Source organism: Pteronotus mesoamericanus, unplaced genomic scaffold (assembly GCF_021234165.1).
Source record: "Pteronotus mesoamericanus isolate MK-2021 breed Mesoamerican mustached bat unplaced genomic scaffold, CSHL_Meso_final scaffold_118, whole genome shotgun sequence".
Classification (NCBI taxonomy): Eukaryota; Metazoa; Chordata; class Mammalia; order Chiroptera; family Mormoopidae; genus Pteronotus; species Pteronotus mesoamericanus.
In genome coordinates, this window is record NW_026555301.1 from 12,904,695 (window position 1) to 12,916,838 (window position 12,144).

The 12,144-nt window shown below is 33.1% G+C and overlaps 1 protein-coding gene across 2 annotated transcripts in view; it reads right to left on the reverse strand.

Moving 5' to 3' along the window:
• PTPRM (protein tyrosine phosphatase receptor type M) overlaps window positions 1-12,144 on the reverse strand; it is an 820,882-nt gene that overhangs the window by 320,073 nt on the left and 488,665 nt on the right. For both annotated transcript variants that reach the window (XM_054587385.1, XM_054587386.1), the window contains exons 8-9: window positions 6,282-6,590; window positions 1,795-1,904 (exon numbers count right to left, since the gene is read on the reverse strand). In XM_054587385.1, the coding sequence (XP_054443360.1) occupies window positions 1,795-1,904; window positions 6,282-6,590 (419 nt within the window). The remainder of the gene's footprint in view (window positions 1-1,794; window positions 1,905-6,281; window positions 6,591-12,144) is intronic.

The following is a 12,144-nucleotide window of genomic DNA, read 5'->3' on the forward strand; positions in this document are numbered from 1 at the left end:
TCTATTTCCTTAACATGATGTCTGTTGCAGGAGACTGTAGCCCTCCAGAGAGGGGACTGAGGCTGGTTCAACATCAGTCCTTGGCTCCAGGAGGAAGCTCTATCGGTGAATCACAGTAGGCAGTGCTTCTTAGCTAAAGGAGAGCTCCCTCCTGAGACCCCAGCGAAGACCTCCCATGAGAAACTTGGAACTCCCACCTTCCTACTTCTAAAAGGCATGGAGAAAAGAAAGGGGAAAGTTTGGTGGTCAGAAATCATAGTTAATTACTTAAGTCTGGTACACACGTTTGACATTTTCTCTTTTGTATCTAGAAAAATGAAACAACCTGCTTTACTTGCCTACATCTGATTTTGAAAACTGATTTATGACACATTCACACATGCCCGCTGCAGTAGCATTTAGATCTGTGTTCAACTGGGAGATCCTGGCTGCTGAAGCCAGAGAGATTAATGGGTTCCTCTTTTGAATTATTATTCCTATTGCTTCCACATTAAAGTTACTTTATTACAAAAGATATATGTTCAGTGGGATCAGAAAGGAAGAATCTGGATATTATTTTGTCTGTCTAGATACCAACACGTGGCCCTTGGAGAGGTGAATTTATTTCTTGGAACTTTAGTTGATTTCAAAGACTGTATCTTTTCTAGTAAAAAATTTGTTTTTCTTGATTGCAAAAATCCCCAAAACTGAGACCTAAAAATGGTCATGGGCCAAAAATGTTAACTAAAAGAATCTGTTCACTGAGAAAAAAAGTACGAACTTGTCTGATTTAATTATAAAACTTAGTTCTATATAGCTATATAATACTAGATTCTTTTACAATGAAAGAGCCAATGAACAGCATCCATTACTTAACATGACAGTCACTTTCTTTTATCTTTTAATTTACTTTGTTTATCTTTCAATTAATTTTTTTTTTTGCATTTCAATACCAATTCTCAAAAGATATAAGGCAACATCAATGTGAAGCTAGTTGGGTCAGGAGAGGGGATTAGCAGTGATTACTGCCTGACAGATAATATGCTCAGGCTTTTGTTAGTAGTTCTGAAAGGTATTCAAGCAGAGATTCCATAGAAGTAACTGTCGTGATTTTTAGAAACCTAACAACATATAATTTTGTCAAATTTGCATTCAGATAAATGCTTGCTTAAAAAAATGCACCTGCTTGTTTCTATGACAATAGGCATTGTAAAATGATGCTCACACAGATATGATGACGACTGTCGCCACATTATTGCTATTATTTTCTTTCTCGAACAATTAATCAAATTCTCTGTTACCTACCATTCAACCATTTGATATGCTTCAGTAGACAAACCAGGTCATACATGTCTAACGTATGTTTTGCTAATACTTAGAAATCAAGACATTATTCTATTGTTACTTCTGTGACAGCATCTCTTGACTTTGCTAATTGAATAATCAGCATTCTTCTGTAATTCAGTAGTAAAATATTTTATAGACAGCAAGAAAAGGATTCTGTGGTTGCCTCCTAATCAATGAACACTGCAAAATACTTGTTGTTTTTAATATAGTTGATTCAAAAATATATTATCTTGTATCTTTACATATAATATAAAATATGGGAATATCTATATCATTATAAATATTTAAATAATTACTCATTTAATAATTAAAAACTCATTTTTTATTTTTTCTCCTTTACAGTAACCATAACTGTTCAAAGCATTAAAATTCTTAAAAGACACGATGCCATTATGCATTTTTAACACTAGATAATCTAGCTGTCAAAGAAATAATAAAAATTAAATTACTAAGAAATGTATATACTACCTCATATAAAGTGATGACACCATATGTTTGAACTGGTTCTCGCCACTGAAGAAATATCTTCTCTTCAAAGGTACTTCCTTGAATGGATTCAGTTGGAACAGCACCTGGCACTAGAAGGGGAAAAAAAAAAAAATCAATCAATGTTTAAGTAACAAACCCTTAAAAAAGATATTGGTAGGTTTGGGAGGTTTTTAACTCTTTATTGAAGCATAAGATTTTAATAATCCACAGATATACTCAATTTTCTTTTAAAAATCTAAAAGTCAAAACCATTTTGACTATACTTTCCCTATAAAGAAATAAGATTCTCTCATTTTTTTCTTTAAAGTTTGACTCAATTAGATGAAACTCAGTAATCAACTTTTAAATAAACTTTTTCATTCTTTAAAAACAAATAAAATAAGCTATAGAGCAATGAAAATTTCCACACATTGCTTGTGAAAGTACAGCCATTTTAGAAAATGATGATTGTATTTACATAAAGTTAAGGAAGCATGTATCACAGGATCCAATGACCCAACCTCCAGGTACATTTTCTATTAATATTCTTGTACGTATGTTCCAGGAGACATATACTAGGATGTCAACACTGCAGCATTTTAAAATAAAACTATTAAATTTGATATAAACCAAATAATTTAATAATTATTTTATGTTCACACAATAAAATACAAAAATGATTGAAAATAGATGACAACTATAACAATGAGTGACAAAAGCATGTCAAAGAATATGCATGACTGTATTAATATTTAATTTACCTATTAAAATACACACTAAATAGAAGTTTTATATAGATTTAGTATATATGTTTCTAAAAATTATTTCATTTATTTATTTATTTATTTATTTATTTATAATGTAAGAGATATGGGAAAGTTTGATGCCATTTTTTTAAAAACTAAAAGTATAACACCTTTTGATTATTTTGTAAGAAAATCTAATAGACATAAGGAAAGAGAAATTTACTTGCCAATTTTCTAAAAAATAATATTTAATATTGTTTTAAGAATATTGTTTATCTCACCTTCATTTAAACTCAGTTTTAAGTATGCTTTATATTATACACAATTCAGTGTATTAGTTTGTCTGTACTATTTATAAGCCAGGATAAAAATACTACTTACAATGTACGTATATTTGGGGCTCATGATCAAAATTGTTTGTGATGGTATGAGTAATCAAAAAGTGCTTGGGGAAGGCTCACACTACGGAATTTCAAAAGTTACTATAAAGCTACAGTATCAAGACGTTGTGTTATCAGCCTAAGTAAGGACTGACATATAGATCAGTAGAAGAGAAATGAAGATGCAGAAATAAAACCCCACGTTTGCATTCAATTCAATTGATTTTTATCAAACGTGCCAGGAAATTCAATGGGGAGAGAATAAGCTTTTCAACAAGTGGTGCTTAACAATTGGATATTCCAATGCAGAAGCATGAAATTGGATTCTTATTTCACGCTATATATAAAAATCATACCAAAACAAATTAAAAAGCTAAATGTAAGAGTTAATAATATACAAAACTCTTAGAAGAAAACATAGGTATAAATCTTCATGATCTTGGATTAGGCAATGGTTCTTAGGGAGAATATGGTACCTCACAGGAACTTAGGTCTAGTACCTGTTTTGGAAGTTCTAGGGATTCAGGATTTGGGATATATAGTCTTAAGATGAAAGTTTGTGGAACTGAGCCTTTTTCTGTATAGTGATACCCTAAACAGTAATAAAAATAAATTTATTACACACACTTTCTCATAAAAAAATACTATTTTAATAAAAATACTATATTATAATAAAACTCACAATGTTGGTAGGTAAGTAGTGACCCCACCATTCTTTTCTCTTCAAATACAGTATCACTGGACAATTATTCTATTCATGTCTTTCTTTTCCCTGCATTTTTTGAAGTATTTTTGTTGTGGTGATTAGGAAATATAATTTGAAAAAAAGTTATTCTAATTAACTGGATGTTAATGTGCTATAAAAATAATATATCTGTATTTGGCAATAATATATAGCCCACCTTCAGGGACTAGCAAGATCATTTAAACAAACAAAAAATAAGTCATTCTATTTCTAGCTCATGTCTTTTCTCAATTTGAAACCCAAACTTATTGAGTGGTTTCATGCTTCACAAAGATATATCTGCTTGCCTCTAGAAATGACTGCATATATATTCCTCTCTCATTGAGTAAATCATTACTCTTGATTAAAACAATTTAAATGATTATCAACAAACTTTATTGTTTTATTTAAAGACTAATAAAATATTTTTGGGTGTTTGTTACCTTCTCAATGTTATGCTTATTGCTATAAAAGAAAAACAGATGGCTTCTTCTCTCAAGTAGTTTATAGTTAAGAGAGAAATATTATATATAACAAAGAGAGAACAAGGAAGGGACACAATTTGTTGCTTTGAATTGTTACAATAGTCATGCTCACCTACTAATGAACCCTCTCTGGCAGCTACAAATAGCAGTCTAGGTAAATTTCTTCTAACATGCCTGATTGTTGTAGTTATTCTCAATCTTCCAGAAGAGGAAATTAGGGCTCAGAGATTTAAAGATTGAATCAAAAGCAAGTAAGGTCTGAAGGATGAGAGGAAAGTCGGGCTGGAAGAGCTGGAGACAACTTTATGAAGGACTTGACACTTGAGCACTTCGGAGGGTTGTTGGGGGGATGGTATTGAGAGGCAGCCAGGTAGAAAGGCAGGTGGTGGATGAAAACAGGAGATGAGGAAGAGCCAGCGACATAAGAAACGTGGCATAAAGGACAGATGCTGAAGTGACATTTTTGCAGAATGAGCTGCAATGGGAAAGTTATTAGTTTTAGAGTGTAAGTCAAGAACACAGAAGATCTTGAAAGTCAAGACTCAGAGTCATTGCGGAGAGAGTGACATGATGAAAATATATTTCAATGATTAGTTTAGTGAGTGAGTACAGGGATATTAAAATGGGGAAAAGCTGGAACCACAAGGAAAGGGTAAGAATTATTACAGAAATTTCAGTATAAAATAATGAATATTTGCATATAGGTTGTAGAAGTTGAGAGAAAAGATCAATCTAATATCACAGAAGTAGATATAAGAGGAGTCAGAATTAAATTGAACATGGAAATGCAGGGGAGAAAGCGTCGAGAGATAACCTGTTGACAATGCTGACACCTTCATTCTTATTTCCTGGGAGAGGAGGAAGAGTTGGAAGAAATAGAAATCGGATTTCCAGTCTCAGCCTGACTAACTACTATAAAACTAATGCTGCTAACAAAAACAGTTGTAATAAAACAACTGTTTGACAGCAATCAACTATTTTAAGTATGGAAGGACTTTAAGGGGCTACAAAAAAAGGAGAGAAGGATGTGGGGTGAGCTCCTTATTTACTTTGGCTATTTACATGTTTTTCTTCTACAGCAATATGCATGGTATTGTATAGGCAATACAACAAGTAATTAAAATACTTTGTTAGCTCTTTAAATGAAATAATAAAGTGTTATAAATATTTAATTTGTTATTCTCAAAGATCAAATATCATAATCAGCTATGTGAAGACACAAAAAATTAAACATGTATTTTTCCCCGAGAATAAGTATATTTATTTAATAAGTTTTCCAAATTCTTTTGAGACTTACTCTTATGCCTGACAGATGAATTTTAGGTCAAACATATGGTATACTACCACTGCATTTTACACACTGTATGAACACATGACTGTACATCAGAGTCCGCTGTATAATCCGTGTGAAGGCACTCATATCCACATTCTCAGATTTGAGACGTAAGTTTACTATTTTAAATTATTTTAGATATTAATTGCAATTGTGCATTTATTTTTTGATAAATTACTGGTAACATGTATAGTTTATTTGTTAAATTCTTGTTTATTAAGGTAATGCCCAATTACAACACTATTCCTATGGGAAAATATGATCTATTTCATGACTGCTATCCTAATGAGGTCATTTCTCAGCACTGCACTGAAAAGCAAGGGCAGCCTCTATTTTCGGCTGAATTTTTATCTGAACTATGGCAAATGTTTCAGAATTCCCTTCAAATATATTTAAATAAACATTTCATATAAATGCCATAGTACCCAAAATAACAAGTCTTCAGTCCAACATGATAAAACTTGAACAAAGAACTATTTAGAGCAATATAGCATTATTATACACAGAAACATGACTATATGACTCATAAAGAATTCAAATAAACTACCATATCTTTATTCTCAATACCCTTTTGTGTCAGTGTATACAGAAGCACAGATACACATTTTTATTTTATTATTCAACATATTAAGTAGTTCTTTCCATTTTCATTATAGAGATCTCAATTTTTTTAAAAGCTGCTTTTTTGAAAGGATATAGATTTCACATAAACATAATTTTTGGGGGAGAGGGCACAAGGGAGTTAAATGGTAATGGAAAAAATACAATAAAATTTTTTAAAAAAGAAATATGAAAAGAACTTAAAAAGAAAGTACTCACGATCTTCATCAGTCTGTACTATGAGTTCTTGACTTTCCTTCCTCCCCTCGGGATTCATGAGGATGAGTTTCACACTAACATTGGTATATGGAGAGAGGTTCGTGATCGTATGTTGAGGGTGTGAATTGTCTGTATCCCAGCTTACTTCTTCGCGCACCTGCTCCTGTCCTCCAACTTGGTAACAGTAGTGGACTGTGAGATTGTAACTATGGCAACGAGTCACATTATATCCAAACGGCTCCCAGCGGATAGTGATTTGTCGAGATTTGACTTCTACTACTTCCAGTTTTCTTGGCCCTCGCATGGGATCTATTTAGAAAAGAAGAAAAAAGGAAACTTAAGAGAAAAGAATTTTAAAAGCTCTGGTGAAGCCCAGATATCACAAAGAGTCCTACTTGTTCCTCTTATCTGGTCTTCTTATCTTCTGGAATGATAAAACCTGTAATTCTTATCGGGGCATAAGGTCATCCAGAATAAAGGCTAAATAAAATTTCCAGCCTCTTCTGCAGTGAGATGTGGCCATGTGCCTATGTTCTAGTGAAGGACAGAAAAGATGAGAAGTCAGGAACAGTGTCTGGGTGGAGCCCCTGGGAAGAAGGGGCTCAGCATATTTGTTCTGTCATCCTTCCTGTTAGCTAAATTGAGGATAGGATATTTGTTGTTCATGCAGCCATGATGAAATATGAGTCTCTTAAATATTAAGATTTCAAGGCAAAAATGAAGAACAAGCTACAGTTCCTGATATCTGAGTCACCATACCAATTTTGAACTGCCTACTTCCAAATTTTTCATTAGAGAGAAATAAAATGCTCTTATTTAAGCTGCTTTTCCTCTGGGCCTCTGATATAAGAAACCAATCTTCTTTAAAAAATTAAATGTATTGGGGTGACATTGGTTAATAAAATAATACAGGTTTCAAGTGTACAATTCTCTCATATGGCATCTGTGCATTGCATTGTGTGCCCACCACTCAGTGCATATATTTGACCCCTTTTACCCTTTATCATCCTCCATTCCCCTCCCCTCTGGTAACCTCCATACTGTTATGTGTCTATAAATTTTTGTTTGTTTCTTTTCCTTGTTTGTTTATTTGTTGTTTTCAGCTTTATATCCCACATATGAATGAAAAAAACGATCTTAATGACAAGGTATATATCTTTTAAAATTAATTTATAATTATATAGTTGGAAAACATAAAGAGTAAAAGCTTGAGAATCCACCATGAAATAATAAAGTGATGAAAGAGCATAAACTTCTGGGCAGAACTCCAAATCTTTTATGTTTTGATTTGTATACAATTCCATACAATCAATGCTAAAATATTTCTTTCCCATCCTTCATGATGTCTTAGTATTATCATTAAGCCTTAGCCTGAATTCCAGATACAGAGTTTCAAGCTTAGAAACCTAGATAATATTAGAAAAATATAAACATTTTGAATAGTTTAAAAGAATGCATACAGAAAAAGCTTAAGCTTGTTTATGAAATCATGATGAAAATACAATAATGTTGAATACATAATATTTAATGATCGCTATATGCTATAGACTTTTCTAAAAAGTTTACTTTCCCTAGGTTTTGGGAGAACCTTATCTAAAATGATCTGCTTTGGTATATTCATAACTACATTTGATCCATATATTTCGGTGTTTCTTTTCCTGAATTGTGATCATCATATATGAATTTAAAGTGATCCGCAACTGGTAAGAGAAAATAAGCATGAAAACTTGGGAAATAATAACTACCATTTACTGTATGTGCACTTACAAAGTGTGAGACCCTTTATGTATATTCTCTATTCTGCAGAACAATCCTGTGGATTAAGTACTAGTTTTCTCATTATACAGATGAAAATAGTTGTGGTTGACATATTCAATAGTTTGACAGGATCAAGATTTGACTGTGGCACTTGAATTCATATCTAACCAATGATTAAACACAACTGCTTCAATTCTACTGCATAGTCTCTACCAAAGATGAAGAAAAGAAGATTAAAAAAATTAGGACGTTACAGATACCTAAAACATGATCAAAGAATGTAAAATATTACATTATAAACATCCTATGTATTTACTATTGGAACAAAAATTCTGGAAAGTATCCTTCTCCCTTCTCCTACTCCCAGAGAAGAGGGGACCCAAGACATGTTACCCAGCTCACCTTCCTAGACAACTCCACCTATCTACACTTTCTGGTGCCTGGAAATTTGTCTGGACATTTATTGAAGTTCATTTCTTGATCTGCATTTGTGTAATATACATTCCTTATTATCTCTTCATTTAGGACCTTCAGAGAACCTAGAACCATCCACTTTCCCTGCAACCTCCAAAAAATGGAAACATTCAAAGTCAAATAACGTTTTGGTTATATATATATGCTAGTTGGGATTAACTGGCCAGATATTTGCTAAAACCATAAAATGCAGTTAATAATGATTATTCATGCTACTCCATCCTGTAATAATTCTAGAAACCAAGGAAGAGAAAGATGAAAACATCCTCAGAGAAACTTAAATGGCATTCTCATGAAATAGTCCTTTTTACAAAATTAATTTTTTATACTTAAGTTACTAGTGTTAGGGAAAATATCATAAATAAGTTATTTAGAAATGACATTTAAAGTATTTTTCCCCCAGCCTAGAGACTTTTCACACTGTAAAGGAAATGTCTAATTTTATATAATGCTTCATTAGTTTATAAAAACTTTTAATAAGCTCCAGATCCCTTATACATAAACAGATTAGCATGCATCTCTTTGGCCCTTTCCTTATTAATCACAAGTCTCTCTCCACAAGGGCTCTTCTTAAGTATTTTGCCAAGCTCTTCATCAGTTTTACTTACTAATAAAATGACTAAGTGCTTCAAATATTAGTTTAAACAAGCAATGCAGTTCTAACTTAATTTCAATAGAAAACTACTTTTCACTGTATAGGTAAGCCTATATCATTTCAGTATTCGTTAGCCAAGAGAATACACACATAAATTAAGTCCCAGGATTAAAAAACAAACAAACAAACAAACAAACACAACCAAAAGTTCTATCTGTCTCCTTATTGTTTTCTTGAAAAGCATACTCCCTTCCTCTCTGTTATTACCTGTTGAAACATGGCAAAATTATGTTTCAAATGTCCCATAAATTTGCCAAGTGTAACAGCTAAACCTAGAAGGAAACCACCATCTCTGTGACCAAGGCTCCAGAGTCCTTATTGTCATGAGTGGTAATTAACAGATTTGAGAAAGAGGCTGGTGTGTGAGTTCTACTTCTCAGATGGAAAGAGGCTTGTGCTCACTGGTTTGCATCTTCAGGTTCCCAGTTAATCCAAATAAACCATCTTACAGAAGCTTTTCCAAACAGAGCATTTCCTTGTGCCTTTAATGGGCCTTTGTCTACAATATAGTTCTATTGTATCTCCTAATACATGAATATCAACATGGCAGGGTCATGTCAATGAGGAAAGCAGTAAATTCTACTTTGACTCAGATTCCTAAATTCTTTTCCCATTAGTCAAAAGCTTAAGAGAGAACTAAGTACCTGTGATAACATCTTCCTTTGATGATAGCACTGATGTGTTAAGTCAAATGACTAAGGGAATGTGACAATTCTTTCAACTCATCCTTAGCAAACTGCTTGATTTCATTGCTTCTTTTTTCTTTTCTTCTGCCATTCCACAAAACTGAGCTCTGATCCAGCAGTGGTTTATACTGGTTACATCCTAAGTTAGTGTTTTACAGTAGTTGTATCTTTAGTTTTTTTTCCAGAACAATTTCTATTAGTGTGCCGCTAAATGTGAATGAGGCACTCCACAAGGACATTTACTGTAGTGAGTTGTACTGATGATCACTGATGACTTTGAGGGGCATCGTTGTAAAAATATATTGTACTGTAGGAAATGGATAGTAACTTCATAATCAGAAATGTGTAATTTCAGTAGGCTGATTATAACTCATACTGCATTTCTGGGAGCAGAAAACATACTGCAAAAAAAAAAAAAGAAAAAACAAAACGAAACAACAACAAAAAACCTTGGTGTACTGTTACTACTATTTTGTATGTGGAAAATAAATCTTTTTGAGTTAGGTAACATGGTAATAAATTATATTCACAGGACCACTACTTGTAGAATATTTGCTTTTCTTTCCTCACAATACTAAAAATGTTAAAAGAACGTGAGTCAATTCCAAGGCCACGTCTCTTCACACTCACACTCTGGCCCCACACTGGAATGGGCATAGTGACAGGCCCCACCTGCTGGGCCTACTGACTCAGGATAAGAGACCAGAACATCCTTTCAAAGGAGTACAATGGCTGTCCAACTGGAAGCTTAGTCAGGGCGTTCCTACTGATTCCCTTGCTGGCCGGTAGCATTTTCATTCTGTTTTTGTGCCAGTTTGAGCCAGATTTCAAGCAGAGAAATCTGACAGTTGCAGTCCTGACCTGAATGACCAGCAAGCCCAGTTCTAGCCTCTGGCACTTTAGCATCCCTTTTAATCAGTGATCCTGGCTCCTTCTACATTCACTCCTGTTTTTCTATGAATCAGAGAAGAAACTGACTGATAGGATCAATTTCCACTGCAGGTTCAATTCACAGCTCATTTCTCTGGAACTCTACACTTTTACCTTCTATTACTACTAGAGTGCTTTTTCAGAAACTCAATTTTAGAACCTATGAGAGATATTTGGATGTAATTTTAGGATCCTGTCATTGATAATCAAAAACACAGATTACAACCAATGCTCCTTCTAAGAGTTTTCTCTTTTCTCCCTCTTCATGAATTATCTGGAGGTCTATTACAATAATAGGAATAACCTCCAGAATGGTGAACCATCTTTGGCAACTGCAGCTACTATATTTCTGCTTTGCCAGTTACACAAAAGAAGGTGACAGAATAATGAAGTAATAGTTTTGTTTACTTTACTGTTCAGTTAAATCAAAGCAAAGACCTGATTAACTAATGTTATATTAGTTTACCCAATAATTCTATATTCCTAAGCATCAAGGAATTAAATTCCAGGTACCTGATGGCGCTATTTTTAAGCAAAAAAGCTATAGTTTTTGAGTTAGTCAATTTTTTTCCAGGGTTTAAAAAGTGCCCTTTGTTAGTGAGGTTGAAAATTCTGAAATATATCAGTCCTTAATTTATGCAACTCTATAGGCATCTATATACATAAGATATAATTAAATAAATTAAAACATATCATAAAAATTATATGAATTTGAATAGTCCCTTCCACCAAAATACTTTTCACAGATATTGCATTAACAGTTATTATATTGTCTCATAAACAGAATCAAGAAATATACTTGAAAAATCTGCTTTCTCTTAACTATATCACACAATCTTATATCAAAGAATAATTTCTTTCTAAACAACAAACTGAATTTGAAAAATAGTACTAATTTTAAAGATGAAAAAGCAGTCTTACTGAATAAGTGAATGAAACTATAGCAATGCCAAGCCTTACAGAGAATCAAACTTTCTACATTATTTTTTTGATTTAGGATAGACATATTCTTCACAGTATCTTTTATGTTTTCCAAGAACTGGTTTGAAGTTGGTATAAGTTCAACGTGGTGTAGTAGATAAGTAACCTACTACCTTATGTTGCTGAGAAATGGACTATCCACATGTCAATTATATTGACCATTTTAATTTTGATCACAGTAAAAAGATAGATTTCCTATTCACATTTTATGGGAAATGTAAAGGATCACCTTACATAACAAAGTGTCTAAGACACACACTATGGTGAGAACACAGACTCTCAGGCCAGAGGCTAAGGTTGCATGTGCACTCTGAACAGGAGCAGCCACTGCCGCCCTGCAGGAAGCATTCTCTAGTGGTGTAAGGTGGCCCTGCAACAG